The sequence below is a fragment of the Aplysia californica genome, unplaced genomic scaffold (genome assembly GCF_000002075.1).
Source record: "Aplysia californica isolate F4 #8 unplaced genomic scaffold, AplCal3.0 scaffold00193, whole genome shotgun sequence".
Lineage (NCBI taxonomy): Eukaryota > Metazoa > Mollusca > Gastropoda > Aplysiida > Aplysiidae > Aplysia > Aplysia californica.
Window position 1 is genome coordinate 116,704 of NW_004797463.1, and position 16,833 is coordinate 133,536.

At 40.7% G+C, this 16,833-nt stretch overlaps 1 protein-coding gene across 1 annotated transcript in view; it reads left to right on the forward strand.

Annotated features, from left to right (window-relative positions):
- The window catches only part of LOC101855189 (ATP-binding cassette sub-family F member 2), a 26,550-nt gene that overhangs the window by 3,743 nt on the left and 5,974 nt on the right, over positions 1-16,833 (forward strand). Inside the window, exons 2-13 of the mRNA XM_035969893.1 lie at positions 1,404-1,557; positions 2,110-2,319; positions 4,171-4,359; positions 5,106-5,230; positions 7,822-7,964; positions 8,806-8,908; positions 10,816-10,911; positions 11,407-11,526; positions 13,146-13,235; positions 13,976-14,086; positions 14,781-14,843; positions 15,496-15,624. Of these exons, the coding sequence (XP_035825786.1) occupies positions 1,410-1,557; positions 2,110-2,319; positions 4,171-4,359; positions 5,106-5,230; positions 7,822-7,964; positions 8,806-8,908; positions 10,816-10,911; positions 11,407-11,526; positions 13,146-13,235; positions 13,976-14,086; positions 14,781-14,843; positions 15,496-15,624 (1,527 nt within the window). The 5' untranslated portion in view covers positions 1,404-1,409. The remainder of the gene's footprint in view (positions 1-1,403; positions 1,558-2,109; positions 2,320-4,170; positions 4,360-5,105; positions 5,231-7,821; positions 7,965-8,805; positions 8,909-10,815; positions 10,912-11,406; positions 11,527-13,145; positions 13,236-13,975; positions 14,087-14,780; positions 14,844-15,495; positions 15,625-16,833) is intronic.

Here is a 16,833-nt window from a genome sequence, read left to right on the forward strand (position 1 = left end):
CACACACACACTGCCGGGTCTGGACGCTGAAACTTTCCGAAATCGCAAAAAAGTTCCCCTACCGTGTCTGTATACTTGGTGACTTTGTTCCCGGTTACCGGGTCTGTATGCACTTCGTTAATGAAATCAATAGGGCCTACAATCCTACGTCATACATAAAAAAGGCCAAGGGAATTTTGTCCTTTTTAATACATAGAAAAGGGCTCTAGGCTACGCCTACAACTACAAGAAATAATGACATTCCTTCTGTTTTGATTAGATCTAGTAGTATTTTCATAAAAAATAGTGTGGCGATTTTTAGGGGGACAGGCTTGGTATGGAATTAAGATTGGGAAAATCATTAAATTGTAAGTTATTTAACACCAGCTCTGATTTGGGTGTGAAAAATGAGTCTTGGCCATGTGGACTGAGTTGGCCTTTAGGACTGCAATGCCCTGTTTGCTATTACCATGATTACCCTTTCTTGTACACATTGAACAAGATCTACTGATTGTCTTCACAGCTAATGACAGTAAACCTTTCATCATGTCTCAGTAAGATACGTGAATAAATTTGCAAAATTGTGAATGGAGATTACCGACATCTCTACAGTAATTTATAAAGTGAGTTAAAATATGTTTTATTGATCACTACAAAGAGAAATTTGCTACAGTATGGATAGTAAATTACACACACACACACATTCTCACGCATGCACGCATACGACACACCCACGCACACATAGTTAAACAGTTATTGAAAGTCTTATATAATATTATTAACAGTAGTGGTAACGTTTAGGGTTTTGGACAGGATGGGAATGGGATAAGAGAAGATGGGTTTGTCCTGTGTTTGCCTCTTCCCTGTATACTTTTGACCTAACTGATCAAGATTTTTACAAAATTTCTGATGGTTTACCTGTCTCAGCAATCTTTCTCGTAACAATTTCCACCTGTTGTTCTAAGACACACCCCCTGGTCCCAACAGTTACTTTTATCTCTCTGTCAGCTGTAACATGGCTAAAATTCTGTTCCATTTATCAACCTAACCCCTCATTTCTATTTATTCATTAGAGTAACTAAGCCAGTCAAGTTGAGTCAAGATACCAGTGTCAGATACTAATAGAGAATGGTTTATTTTTAAGCATTTAAAAAAAGTAAAGTTTGCTAGTTTGGGGCAATGTTTCAAATATTTGTTATGGTTGGAATTTACTCCTGTAAACTAGAAAAACATCAGAATGTTTACCTTGGGTTGGTACTGTTGTCTTTGATGAAGGTCCTGCAGCTTGCACTGCAGTCAGGAAAAAAACAAGATTTGAAGTGTTTGAGAGCGTGCCCTTTTACTCTCACACACTTCGTGGACCTTTATTGTATGGTTTTTCTTCATTTGGAGTTGTGGTAACCATGTGTTTCCTTTTTTTCCAGTTCAAGATGCCGTCTGACGCTAAGAAAAAGAGAGATGCCAAAAAGAAAGAGGCGGCAAAATCTCGCGGACAGAAGAAACCACAGAAACAAGATGAGCTTGACGCTGAAGAAAATGGAGAAAATGGAGTTAACGGTGAAATGAATGGTGCCTCAGGTTAGTAGTGTCTCCGGCACACCTGACCAATCTGGCTAGTTGTTAGAAGAGCTGTGAATAGAATGTTTGGTGTGATTGGTTGGTTTGAAAGAAATGAAATGTGTTTTTCTGGAATGCTTTACCTAGTACTTTAAGAGAGATCAAATCTTTTGTTTCATTCAAACGTCAGCTGAAGTCATTTCTGTTTTTAAATTAATAAGATGAATATTTGGAGAGATTTTCTTTTAGTCAGAACACAGCGTTTTATGTTATTGTTGTAAGTTGTACTGTATTATAAAGCGCTAAGAGCCTGTGTACTTTGATCAGGGTTGAGCGCTATATAAATGTAATTTATTATTATTATTATTATATATATTATATATATGGTCCTTTAGTTGCTGTGACTGATTTATTGTCGGGTGAGGTGATTCATGCTGGTCTGTTACACAGGTCGTAACAGTCTCCAATCTGAGACAATGTTTTGTCTGCCTTGTTTATATTTATAACGTTAGGTTTTACTTTGTTGTTGTTGCTTTTACAATATGGACTTTTTTGTCTTTTCAACGCATACAGATGATAGCGCGTTGGCTGCCGCTGTGGATGAGCTCTCTTTGGCAGCCAAACATCGTTCTTGCACAGGTGTCTTGGCTTCTCACACAGACAGCAGGGATTTACATATTCATAACATGTCCATTCTGTTCCACGGAGCAGAGCTCCTCATGGAGTCTACTCTTGAACTGAATGTGGGACGACGATATGGACTTATTGGTCTCAATGGCTGTGGTAAGTGTTAGCTCTTGAGTTACTATTGTTTTAATGGATATAGAGACAGTTAACTGATTCCGTCCATGATTTTTTCAGGCTCTGGACAGAATTATTTTTCCCTGTTCAGTTTTAGACCTGGGGTGCATCTATTTAATGCATTACTGTGAAGCTCTAAGTCACTCTAATAGGTATTGTCATATACCAAACTGATGGGAATAAATAGAGGAATGTGTTTATATCAATAACAATGACCTATAATCTGTTTGTACTTCATTTTCCTTCAGACAAAAACGAATGAGAAAAAAAAATTACGCAACAGCTCTTTGAAAATTTCGACTTACCGCAATTTCTCAGCTCTACAAGTCCTTATAATCCATAGGAATCAACACAACATTGTAGCGATATCACCCTAGCACACATTTATGCAAGAATTTCACAAATTTAGTTGAATATCTTTCTTCGAAGGGCCTTTTTATTATACCAGGCCCCCGTGTTGTTTACCCTTAGATCTAGCCTACATTACGACAACAAAACAACGATTTTGCAAGAATTTCGCGGAGTTTCGATCAATATTGGCGCTCAGAGATTGAGATCAGGTTTGTTTACAAGTTATACTTCTTTTCGACAACTTAAAAAGTCGAAACTATGTTAAAAAGTGCACATTTGTTTCGGATTTCGTTGAGCCGCTTACAGCGGTTGAATGGACGTAGCAGAAAAACTCGGAGCTGAATGGACGGAATCAGTTAAGTCCCAGGTCCTATTTATTCAGTTGAATAAATGAACTTACTTTACTTTACCAATCCAGCGGCCATTTGGGTCCTAGTCGTTGGGCCTGTGTGAATAAATGAACTTACTTTACTTTTCCAATCCAGCGGCCAATTGGGTCCTAGTCGTTGGGCCTGTGTGAATAAATGAACTTACTTTACTTTTCCAATCCAGCGGCCAATTGGGTCCTAGTCGTTGGGCCTGTGTGAATAAATGAACTTACTTTACTTTTCCAATCCAGCGGCCAATTGGGTCCTAGTCGTTGGGCCTGTGTGAATAAATGAACTTACTTTACTTTTCCAATCCAGCGGCCAATTGGGTCCTAGTCGTTGGGCCTGTGTGAATAAATGAACTTACTTTACTTTACTTTACCAATCCAGCGGCCAATTGGGTCCTAGTCGTTGGGCCTGTGTGAATAAATGAACTTACTTTACTTTACCAATCCAGCGGCCAATTGGGTCCTAGTCGTTGGGCCTGTGTGAATAAATGAACTTACTTTACTTTACTTTACCAATCCAGCGGCCAATTGGGTCCTAGTCGTTGGGCCTGTGTGAATAAATGAACAACAGCCAGAAAGACCAGAACCCTATAGTCTAGTTACTTCCTCAGATGTTTGGGTCTGGAACTAGTACCAAACATCAAGAGTGGTGTCGGTAGCCTACTGGTTATGCTACCGGACTCACAATCGTGAGATTGCGGGTGTGTCCTTGGGAAAGGCACTTTACACGAACTTCCCACTTAGCTCGGTTCTATCGGAGACGGACGTTAAATTAGGAGGTCCCGCCTCTTAAATAACCTAATAGTGTTGATAGGGGCGTTAAACTCATACCATTTCACGATTTTTTCACCAAACTTCAATTCTAGATATGAAGCTAGACAAATATAATATGTACTTTTAAAAAGAATTGAAGAGAGTAATAAAGTGGTTGTGCTTTAATTAAAGTGAGTGAAAACTTGTTAATGCAATTAAAAAAGGTATTGCCTTTTCTCTGTTTCTGCACACCATTTGCCATCACCTGGACTTAACCTTGGGGGAGGGGGAGAAAGAAATGGTTTAGATTTGAAACATTTATCAACATTCAGTGATCTGCTGATCTGTTGCAGGTAAATCTTCCCTCCTGGCTGCTTTGGCGGCCCGTGAAGTACCTGTTCCACACCACATTGACACCTTTTTGTTACGTCGAGAGATGCCTCCTTCCAACAAAACTGCCCTGGAAAGTGTAATGGAAGCTGATGAAGAGCGACACAGACTGGAGAGAGAAGCTGAAGAACTGGCTCACAACCCAGACCCTGGTAAGAGGAGATGTCCAAAATAGACAGAGAATGGGCGCCTGGGTTAGAGCCAGTGATAAGCTGACAGAAATTGTTCAGTTTCTTTTTAAATGGGCTTAAAAAGACTTTAAAAAAAAAAAGAAGCAAGAAAATAGATGTGTCTCACAGACATAAACTTGTTTTTTTTTAAAGCTGATTTCAGTGCCCTGGAGCATCCTGTTGGAGGTTTGTTAATATTTGGAAATATTTAAATACTTTGTTTGCTGAACTATAGTTTTTTTCATACACTCAGTTGTTGGACACTCACATTTTTCACTCCCTGCCTCGTCTCCTTCTACTCAACTGCTGAAAGTAATAAACAGAAAGTGCTCTCAGCTGGCTTCATGAGCTCTGTTTCACTGCCTTCAGTGGTCGGTGCACACAGATCGCGACCTCAGTGATTTCTTTTCGTATCTCTCCATTTTTATTAACAGTGAAAACAGTTCATTACAAAGAGAGAGCTTGAGAAGTAGTCATATTTTCACTGTTTAAAAAAATGGAGATATGACAAGAAAGCACTGAAGTCGCGAGATGCTAACGATGCATGTGTTTACTAGAATGGAAAGGAAACAATCATACTCTCAGACAATGAAAGAAAGATAACTCAACCTCGTCCTGTTCTTTCTTTTATGTGGAGCTCTTTGATAAAGACTTTGAGATGAGAAATAAACAGCCAAAAATGCTGACACAGATCAGTGACACGTGGGCATTTTTTTTTTCTTCTGCAGAGGCTCATGAGAGACTGATGGACGTGTACGAGAGGTTAGATCACATGGATGCGTCAAAAGCGGAGACAACTGCCGGTAACATTTTGCACGGCCTGGGATTCTCACGGACAATGCAACATACAAAAGTATGCAAGGCTTGTTCACAAGTTACAATTCTTCCATTGTCCTTGTTTCAGTAATTGTGTTGTCGCTGGATTCCTGTCTTGTGTTCTGATTCTAGCGACCTAGCATCTAAAAAAACGAAGTCTCGCCTTGCTGAGACTCTGGGGCCGAGATTTTGATTAACATAGTTATTGTAAAATTCTTCTTCCGCTTGATACCGAAACAAAATTTTTCGGGCTAGTAGTTTAAGTATTAGAGCCGATTGAAGTGCAATAGCGTTTCCGACACTTCGAAGGTGTCTCAACTTGTTGACAAGCAACACAACTGAGTGTTAAAAAGGAAATAACAATGGATTGGAGCAAAAACAAGCATATATGACAAATCAGATGAACCAGCTATTGATGAAAGCGTAGCAAGAGTTTGGGTCAATTCAGATTGATCAGATGTAGAATTTAGATCTTGGGCCCGACCGCGAGGCTGAGAGTGAGAGTGACAGGTTGGACACCCTGATTTAACTAAAAGTTACATTTCCAACATTTTGCGCATTCATAAAGTTATATTTTTCTGAAACTAGATCTATATTCATTTTTCTTTCTTTTATTTTTTCAGGATGTTTGAAATTTGATTAGTATTTTCAAAATGTGTTTTTTAAACGCTTGTATTCACGGGAGGTGGGTTCCTTCCCCTTGCTTAGGATCTAGGAATGGACTTCCCGTCCGGACCCTTAAGGTGTAATGTGTTTAGGATTCTCTCTCTCTCTCTCTTCTGGCGCTGTGGCTTCATAAGCGGTCAGCGATGCCGACAGCACGCAGGAACTCAACACTCGCCCGGGGGTCCTTAAAAAGTGCTGAGAGTGGGTTACTGAAATGTCCCAGCAGACGGGTTCTAGCACGATAGCTGGCGGGACACCTCAGGAACACATGGTCCATAGTTTCGTCCTCCTCCTTGCAGGCTCGACAGGACGGATCTGGGTTGTCTGCTGGCGCAATTTTGTGGAGATATGATCTCAGCTTGGGCGATTTTCCACCAGTTCTCATTTGGGAGAGAAGCCGGCGGTCCTGTCGTCTGAGCGAGGCCTCAAGCTGGAATGACGGCGGCTGGGCAAACGGCAGTTTGGGTTTCGCCTCTCTTTTCCACTTTGCGCGGATTTGTTTAGGATTCCAAGGGTTATGGTGTTGCTCAGATCAATGCTTCTGGTCTCTTGGGTTGCCGTCTCGTTGGTCCTCCTTCTTTCATAAAGGAATTATTTTGTTGTATCGTTTTTGTCTCAGATCAAGCAGTGCAGGCTCCCTGTCTGCTTCTCTGTCTACCTCTGTTTACTTTTTGAATGGTTGTCTAAAGTCTCTTTTGTGGGTGGTTGGTGGGTGCTCTGGTGTGGTTTGCTCCTTCTTTCCTATCAAACATCCGTCGTGCTTATCGCCTTTCCTTTTTTGTGTATGTTACTCTCTTGTAACACATATAATCTATTCTTCAGCACTTATATGACCTTATTGTGTTGCAAGTGCCAAAAAATTTCTACTAAAACTAAGTCTCTTTTTCCTCTCTGATCTTGGGTATTGCTTGTGGTTTCCTCTCTTGTCTGTCCTTACAGTATTGATTATTGTTGTAGCGGTGTGTGTGGACAGCCTGTTACAGGAAAAAGTCACACTGATCATAAATGTCAAAGGTAGGGAGGCTGTTGACATAAAGCAATTTAACTGTATAGTCCTCAGGGATGCACATATATAAATGTGTGTGCAGTTGCAAACACCGTAAAAACCTTACAACTACTGGATGCACGGCTTGTCGTATAAACAGGAATTTTAGCTTTCAGTTCGCTACCGTAGAATTACAAAGTTTTATCTGCTCAGACTTTACCTAGTCTTGAGAAATTTGATGTAAAAAAATTCTGAGCTTCCCAATTTGTCAAGGTTTTTCTAATCCAATTATTTGAGTATCTTGATAATGACTCCAAATAATCTTAGGATTTTGATGGAGCAGATTGAATATTTGGTTCCGACTTCGGGGTTTAGTAAATCAAAACGGCAAAAAATGTCATATCCCCCGGGGCGGTGCTACTGACTGAAGTGTCTTTAGGCCATTCCCAAAGTGGGGGACATTGACATCTTGAGTTCTTATGCACAGTAGAATTGTAATTGTAAATGGGCTGATTCATCAATGTCATGCTCTAACTGTGCCTGAACTGCAGCAGGGAACTGCTGCTTTTTATTTCTAAATCCTTACTATCGTCATTTTTCCTCTACTTTTTTTGTATGTTTGTCACACTCTTGTGACCCGCTATTTCCGGGGTGCCTTGATATTGGAAGCAGACTTTGTGCTTTTGAAGCTAGAGAGGTGAGCCGAGTCGCTATTTCCGAGGTGCCTTGATAGTCGAAGCAGACTTTGTGCTTTTGAAGCTAGAGAGGTGAGCAGAGTAAGTGATTCCATGTTAGGACTTCTCTGCTGACATCCACACCTTGGCGCTCATATGACCTTATGCAATTGCGAGCGCCATAAAACCTCTACTAAAACAAACAAAAAAATGTCAGATACAACTTTGTAATTCAAAGGTAGTGAACTTTGTGTTTGTTAGATGTCCTTGTTTTTCATTTTTCTTTAATTCTGTTTTTACCAGGTGAGTGATTTCTCTGGAGGTTGGAGAATGAGAATTGCTCTGGCCAGAGCACTTTTTATACGACCGTCCTTGATGTTGCTCGATGAACCTACAAACCATTTAGACTTGAACGCTTGCGTATGGCTGGAGGAAGAACTGAAGACGTAAGCTCCTCACAATGTGTTTGCTGTTTCTGTGTTTGTGGAATTGGGCTGTGGGTGGCTGGCGGGTGCTCTGGTGTGGTTTGCTCCTTCTTTCCTATCAAACACCTTTTTTTGTGTCCTTCTATTTTGTGTTTGTTTCTCTGTTGTAACACCTCTAATCTTCGATGACCTTATTGTGTTGCAAGTGCTGTGAAACTCTTACTAAAACTTGAACTGGATTTAGCAGCTGTCCTGCTTTTGCTGGGCAGCATGTTTGTCTTTTCCATGTGCAAAAATGTCTTTTTGAATGGATGTGGAACGGGTGGGGGTGGTGCGATTGTTAGAATAGTGTGTACCCAGGTGGAAATAGGTACCCGCCCATAGACAGCGGAAGACCTTGCCATATGTTAGTGTTTGAGCGCCTATAAATGGCTGCTTGCACTGTATGCTTCCCAGGAAGTTGAGTTTGTTTCAGAAAGCTCTCAGGTCTGCTGGGAGTAATAGTATAGATTGTGAAGCACATAGAGCTTGCTGTTGAGTGGGGATTTGCCCAATACAAATGCTATCTGTTGTTATTATTACTACACGATTACCGCAGATATGGACCAGGAATTATATTTTTTTGGGTGGATTGGAGTATTTGGCTCCATACAGCACAACTCACAGTGGTGGAGGGAAGGTATATGCTGTGGAAGTGATTTGTAACTTTTTAAAAAAAACAACCAGACTGTGTGACGTGTTCTGTGTTTATATATGCTTTTGTTGAAAATGTCCTAAAAGATAAAAATCGTTGACTTGGTTGGAGAAATTTTCTGTTGGCCCAAATGATATGACCTGTTTGTCTGTCTGTCTCTTTTTGCAGATATCCCAGAATTCTTGTGATTATATCTCATTCCCAAGATTTCCTCAACGGTGTTTGCACAAACATCATCCACATGCACCAGAAGAAGCTGAAATACTTTGGTGTAAGTCACAAGTTTTTGTCTGTTCTGTGGATGGTTGGCGGGTGCTCTGGCGTGGTTTGCTCCTTCTTTCCTATCAAACATCTATCATCCTTTTCTCCCCTCCTTCTATTTTGTGTTTGTTACTGTCTTGGTAACACTTCTAATCTTCGGCACTTATATGACCTTATTGTGTTGCAAGTGCCGTAAAACTCTTACTAAAACTAAACTTGTCTGTTCTTTAGAGTTCCTCTTGGGAGGGGGATAAGTGTCCCGTGTGATATTGTTTGTTGAGCTCCCGATTCATGGGCTTGCACGGAGGTGCGGATTTTAGGTAGTACTGAAATACTGATACATCAGGCACTTAAGGCACACAGACCTGTGGCCTAGACCCAACTGTCAGTCTTATAGGTTCAAAGTGTTCAGTGGGAAAGTGTTTTGTTGCAATTTTGTGACGTATATCTCATGTTTGGGTTTTGTACCAAAAGAGGTCTCAAGCACAGTCGGAAAACCTGCTTTCGAAGGGTTGATAAGTCTTATTATTCCATTAATTGATACGCCGTTTAGAATTTTCTCAAATGTTACTCCTTGTGATATATAGAATGAATTGTTGGAGAATGATGACAAAAAAGGCCGAGTTATAGTTCCGTAGCTCTCATGTTCTTCTTGTGCATGATCGAGCTGGGATCGATGTTCAAAATCCTTGAAGCGATTATTCAACACTGACTCCAACTTAAGTACTGACTTGCACGTTTCTGTTCTCCCTTTTCCACTCTACCTACGATCAATGTGACAATGTCTTTGTGCTTGCTTTGGATGGGTTTCTGCGTTTCGCTGGGTTCGCCAGGATTAATAACTTCATACACTTCTGTTGTGATTGAATTTTTACTTTTACTTTCAACATTTGGTGTCCCTTGATATTGTTTTTTTTTTTTTGTAACCCTGAGGGCCCGACCCTGATTGTACCGGTACCCCCTCCCCCCCCCAAGTTTCCGATTCATGGGCTTGCACAGAGGGGCAGGTTCCAGGTAGTACTGAAATGCTGATACATCAGGCACTTAAGGCACACAGACCTGTGGCCTAGACCCAACTGTCAGTCTTATAGGTTCAAAGTGTTCAGTGGGAAAGTGCTTTGTTGCAATTTTGTGACGTATATCTCATGTTTGGGTTTTGTACCAAAAGAAGTCTCAAGCACAGTCGGAAAACCTGCTTTCGAAGGGTTGATAAGTCTTATTATTCCATTAATTGATACGCCGTTTAGAATTTTCTCAAATATTACTCCTTGTGATATATAGAATGAATTGTTGGAGAATGATGACAAAAAAGGCCGAGTTATAGTTCCGTAGCTCTCATGTTCTTCTTGTGCATGATCGAGCTGGGATCGATGTTCAAAATCCTTGAAGCGATTATTCAACACTGACTCCAACTTAAATACTTACTGACTTGCACGTTTCTGTTTTCCCTTTCCCACTGTACCTGCGATCAATGTGACAATGTCTTTGTACTTATATATGTATGTGGATGGGTTTCTGCGTTTCGCTCAGGATTAAGAACATCATACACTACTGTTGTGATTGAATTTTTACTTTTAAACTTCTACTCTGTCATTCCATTTTTCACAGCATGACCGTTAATGATAACATTTCAATGGCAGTTAATGAATTTTGATCTGAGTTTGAATTTGTTATAATGCGAGATATCATCTCATTTTCCTTTTTTAACTGATTTAAGAAGCTTTATTTTTCTTTTCAAAATCAGCGTTAAAGTCTGTCTCAATTTTGTTGTTGCCCTTGGAATGTTTTTCCTTTTCGCATGGTTTCTTTGAAATGGTCAATTGTGAGAGTAAAGTACAACCCATGACATTTAACTTTTACATCTGTATAGAGGGTTTTTTGTGGCTAAGTAATAGTTTTGTTGTCTACCATCCCCAGGGCAACTATGACAGCTATGTACAGACTCGGTTTGAGCTGGAGGAGAATCAGATGAAGAGGTACAAGTGGGAGCAGGATCAGATTGCCCACATGAAGGTTAGTGCCGAGTCACAGCAACTGGTGGGTGATTGGCGGGAGCTCTGCTGTGGTTTGCTTCTTCTTTCCTTTCAAACAACTGTCATCTTTATCTCTCCTACTTTTTTTTTGGGTGTTTGTTACTCTCTTGTAACTCCTCTAATCTACGGCGTTTATATGACCTTATTGTGTAGCAAGTGTTGTTAAGCTCTTACTAAAACTAAGCAACCTGTCTGTTTTCAAACTTGTGAAAGGAATATTTTGTGTACCGTACTCTAATACGGGGTGCTTGGAACGAGCTGGGAAGGATGGCCCTGGACAGAGATAAATGGAAGAAATTTGTATACTTTGGCTTATACCCTGCAAGGGTAAAACTAAACCTCCTTTTTTGTGTTTGTTACTCTCTTGTGACACCTCTAATCTTCAGCACTTATACGACCTTACTGTGTTGCAAGTGCCGTAAAACTCTTAACTTACTAAAACTAAAACGCTCTGATTCTTTTTGTTTGATCTCAGAACTACATCGCTCGCTTTGGTCACGGCAGTGCCAAGCTGGCCCGACAGGCTCAGAGCAAAGAGAAGACGCTGAAGAAGATGGTGGACAGCGGGCTCACAGAGAGAGTGGCGTCTGACAAGGTTGGTGCTTTAATCTCATGTTTTACACGCCGGCCTATAGTATTATTTCCCCCCCCTGTCCAGGAACGCAACACATCCCATTAAATTCCTACCTAAATGGCTTGCTGTCTTGGACAATTTTGACGGCAGTCTAGATCCCATTGTTTCATCCATGTTTGGGAAGAAGGGATGTGCTCTCTGTCTCCTGACGCTGTGGCGTCATAAAAGGTCAGCGATGCCGACAGCATGCCGGAACTCAAAACTTGCTCGGGGGTCCTTGCAAAGTGCTGAGCGTGGGTCACTGAAATGTCCGAGCAGAAGTGTTCTGGCACGGTAGTTGGCGGGACATTTCAGGAACACTTGGTCCATAGTTTCGTCCTCCTCCTTGTAGGCTCGACACTTGTTGGGGTCCTGGTTTTCCAGGTGGGTCGATGCATTCTGCAGCTGTTGTCTTGGTTTGTCGGTTGTTGACTGACGTCCCTCGGCGGCAGAACTATCTTTCAGGTTCATTGGTGCTACTGACTGAAGTGTCTTTAAGCCATTCCCAAAGTGGGGACATTAACATCTTGAGTTCTTATGCACAGTAGAATTGTAATTGTAAATGGGCTGATTCATCAATGTCATGCTCATTACTGTGCCTGAACTGCTGCTTTTTCTTTCCAAATCCTTACTATCGTCATTTTCCCTCTACTTCTTTTGCATGTTTGTCACAATCTTGTGACCTGCTATTACCGGGGTGCCTTGATAGTCGAAGCAGACTTTGTGTTGTTGAATCCTGAGAGGTGAGCAGAGTAAGCCTGATTCCCTGTTTGGACTTCTCTGTTGACATCCACCCCTTGGTGCCCATATGACCTTATCCAGTTGCGAGCGCCGTAAAACCTCTACGAAAACAAAAACTGAGCTGTCCTAGTGTCGTCTTTACTGCTTCAGAGCCCAACCTGTTGTATGTCTTGTCCTCTTGATGGTGAATGTTGATGACAAGTGACACCCGACTTAACATGCATGGAGCTTACAGACTATACTTAACCCTGTCCGTACGCCTGGGGTCATTTTGTACCCCAGGGGTTGTATTCTTCACATTTTAGAATAATTTTAGTGCGAAGATCTCTTTGGAACTTCCAGTATTTCTCAAAAAATCATTTTGACAGACTGCTATGCAAAGCATACAGATGAATTAATGAGTAAATTTCCTCTTTGGAAATTGGTGGCACAGAGTTCCCCACGTCGTATGGATACGATTGTAAAACACAACGTACAGATAAGGTTAACAGTCATCATCATCATTGCCATTTTCACCCTGCACCAGGGTATAGGCCATGAACAAACGCTTTCCAACTGAACAACGGTGAAATGAAAATGATTTCAGGACAGAGAAGTCATTGCAAATCTGAATTGAGTAGATTAAAATGTTTATTTATTCAGGTATTTTGCGTTTGTAATGCTTTGTGTGATAACAGAATTTGAACCAGCTCTACATGAATGTCGCCCCCTTTTTTTTTCGCGCTAATGAGACTTGGTGTTTTGTTATATATTTATTTATTTCAAAGAAAATACAATTGCTTGTGTGTGTGTTAAGTGCATATTCTGGAGATCACTTGTTTATAATGTTCTTTGTTTGATTTTTTTTCTTCCCCCGTCAGACCGTGGCTTTCTACTTCCCTAGCTGTGGGGAAATCCCTCCACCTGTCATCATGGTGCAGAATGTCAGCTTTCACTACGAGGAGGGGAAGGTATGTGTTGCATTGTTCTTTCATCTGTTATTGCAAAGAAGTGTTAGGTTCAGTATGTGGGCAGTTGATGGGTGCTCTGGTTTGGTTTGCTTCTTCTTTCTTGTCAAACATCTGTCGTCTTTATCTCCCCTCCTTCTTTTTTGGGTTTGTTACTCTCTTGTGATGCCTCTGGTCTTCGGCATTTATATGACCTTCTTGTGTTGCAAGTTCCGTAAAACACTTACTAAAACTTTTTAAAAAATTAGTTTTGTTACTGGGATTGTCTGAGCTTATCAAAATGGGATGGAGTATCGGTGGCCTTCCTGGGTAACATTGACTGGCAAGTTTTGTGAGTCTGCTTATTTCTTCTTCTTCTTCATTTTATAAACCCTGTTTTGTATTAATTCTGGGACTGAATTATTAGTGTGGATCAAAATTAGATAGACTGTTGGTGATCTGATTGGTTGACAGTAATGACTCTCAAGTTTTATCAGTCTGTCTTTCTTCTACTTGTGCTGCATTTTATAAACCTGTTTTGTTTGGCGGGTGCTCTGGTGTGGTTTGTTTCTTCTTTCTTATCGAACGTCTATCGACCTTATATCTCCTCCTCCTTCTTTTTTGTGTTTGTTACTCTCTTGTAACACCTCTAATCTTTGGCACCCATATGACCTTATTGTGTTGCAAGTGCCGTAAAACACTTACTAAAACTTTTTTTTTAAAAACCTGTTTTGTAATATTTTTTCTTGTTTGCAACGTTTCAGAGGCACATCTACAGGAACTTGGACTTTGGTGTAGATCTGGACACCCGTGTTGCCCTTGTCGGCCCCAATGGTGCTGGGAAGTCGACATTGCTGAAACTCATCACAGGAGAGGTAAGTGGGTGGTTGGAGGGTGCCACTGGTAGGTCCTTTGTCTTTTCTTTCCCCTCTGTTACTTCTTCCCTGCACTATAGGACTGTTTTTGTGTCAATGTTCTCCTCAGACATGGGAAGTAAGCAATGCAGTATCTCTCTCTCTCTCTCCCTCTCTGTGTTTGTGTTGCAGAGTATTTTTAAGTTGTTGTTACAAATTTTATAAAGGTTTGTTACATTGTGATGAAAAATAAGCTTTGTAATGAGCCATATCAACTATCACATCTGTATATATATATTTTTGCTATTGCAAAAAAAAATAAAAAAATGAAATCATGATGATATTGTGAATTTATAGCACCTTATCCCTAGAAGGTTCTCAGGGCAGTACAGTTTGACTTGAAATTGTTTTACATAGCTTTTAAAGCCAAGTTAAAATGAAATAAAGTTCAGCTTTTCTGTTGCAATAGCAATAGTACGATGTCTGAAGGATGGGTAATGAACTCAATATCATAATCACAGATGTCCTTGTCTGCTGCCATTCTCTTTGATTATAATGTACTCTGCTTCGTGTGAAGAAAGTCCACAATATTTCCTAAGGTCTATTTCCAGCTTTAAAAAATTGGTCCTGCACTGTGTTGAGTTGCTCACGGTAATGACTTAAATGTGTGACTAACCTGATTTTTTGTGGGTCTCTTTCTTTTTTACATCATCAGCTCATCCCAACTGATGGTCTGATACGAAGACACTCTCATCTGAAAATTGGTCGCTACCATCAGGTAAAGTTTGCTAAGTAGTGAGTGGGTGGTTGGCGGGTGCTCTGGTGTGGTTTGCTTCTTCTTTCCTATCAAACATCTAACGTCCTTATCTCCCCTTCTTCTTTTTTATGTTTGTTACTCTCTTGTAACACCTCTAATCTTCTGGCGCTCATATGACCTAATAGTTGCGAGCGCTGTAAAACCTATACTAAAACAAAACAAAATGGGCTGATTCATTGATGTCATGCTCATAACTGTGCCTGAACTGCAACAGGGAACTGCTGCTTTTTCCTTCCTAATCCTTACTATCATCATTTATCTTCTACTTCTTTTGTATGTTTGTCACACTCTTGTGACCCACTATTTCCGGGGTGCATTGATAGTCAAAGCAGACTTTGTGATGTTGAGGCTAGAGAGGTGAGCAGAGTAAGTCTAATTCCCTATAGGGACTTCTCTGTTGTCATCCACCCCTTGGCGCTCATATGACCTTACGCAATTGCGAGCGCCGTAAAACCTCTAATGAAACAAAAACAGGATGTAAGGGACTTATCATAAAACCATGGATGTTAATGGAATTGCCCCTTTCTGCCGATAAATCATACATTGAATCGGAAGAGAATTAAAAATTTCCCAGCACTGAAATGAGAAAATTTTCACGTTTTGTTCCACACAGCATTTAGGTGACCAGTTGGAGCTTGATATGTCTGCCCTTGACTACATGATGAAGTGTTACCCAGACATCAAGGAAAGGGAAGAAATGCGCAAGATCATTGGACGGTTTGGACTCACTGGGATGCAGCAGGTTTGTCAGTTTTTCTGTTAACCCTATCCGTACACCCTGGGGTCATTTTGTACCCCCAGGGTTGTATTCTTCACATGTTTTAAATACTTCTAGTGCGAAGATCTCTTTGAAACTTTCAGTATTTCTCCAAAAATCATTTTGACAGACTGCTATGCAAAGCATATGGATCGGATTAACGAGTAAATTTCCTCTTTGGAAAGTGGTGGCCCAGAGATTCCCACGTCGTATGGATACGATAGTAAAACATGACTTACGGATAGGGTTAAGTGGTGGCACAGAGTTCCCCACATCGTATGAATACGATAGTAAAACACGACTAGACCTGCATGTTTGCCGACAATCCTCTGAAATCCGACAATCGCGACCCGACCCGTGAACCGGCCGATGCTATCGCTAGGCCCACCTGTATCAGTCAATGTGCGTAGTGCGAGGCCTGGCCGACTGCCAATGACCCCTTTTTCTCCCGTCGGCACTTTCGTTTTCGTGCCGACTGCCGACGCGCGCATCGCTGACTGCCGACGTCGGCGTTTCCGACATAATTGTCGGAACCTAAGTAGAAATGCGAATACGAAAAAGGACGACAACCTAAATTATCTACTTTCAGTTTCGTGCTCGAGCGACCATTTTGAATTTCGTTTGTTGACTAATTCAATTGTTCAGATCGTGTGGATTCATTCAAGTCCGACTCTCTTGTTCTAATAGAATCTAGATCTAGATCTAGATTTATATAGATCATTATAGACCTCAATGGAGGATTCATATTCCAATTCTATTGTGTCAAACCTTATCATAGATTGTGCTGTAATATTAATATTGGTAAAATTAAGCATTTCATCAGGTGCGTGAACTATTTATTTATTTAGATCTAATCTAGAAAAATCTAGATATAGATTCTTAGAATCTAGATGTAGATCTATATGAAGGATTCATATTCCAATTCTATTGTGTTATTGTATCAAACCCTATAGCAATGTAGCTGTAAGCCATATAGATCTAGAATCTAGATCTATATGCTCCTTGTTTGTTTTGGAGTGTGGTTTTTTAATTAAAAATTTTTTTTTTTTCATATTTAGGACTTGTTTTGGCCTTTTTACATGAGGCCCGTTGCAGGTTCTTTTTGGGGATAGGGTTAGGTCTCTTCTTTATTGTGTTTGTTGGGGTGGTCGCTCGTTACTCGGATGTCCTTCCTTGGCTTATGACACCTTTTTT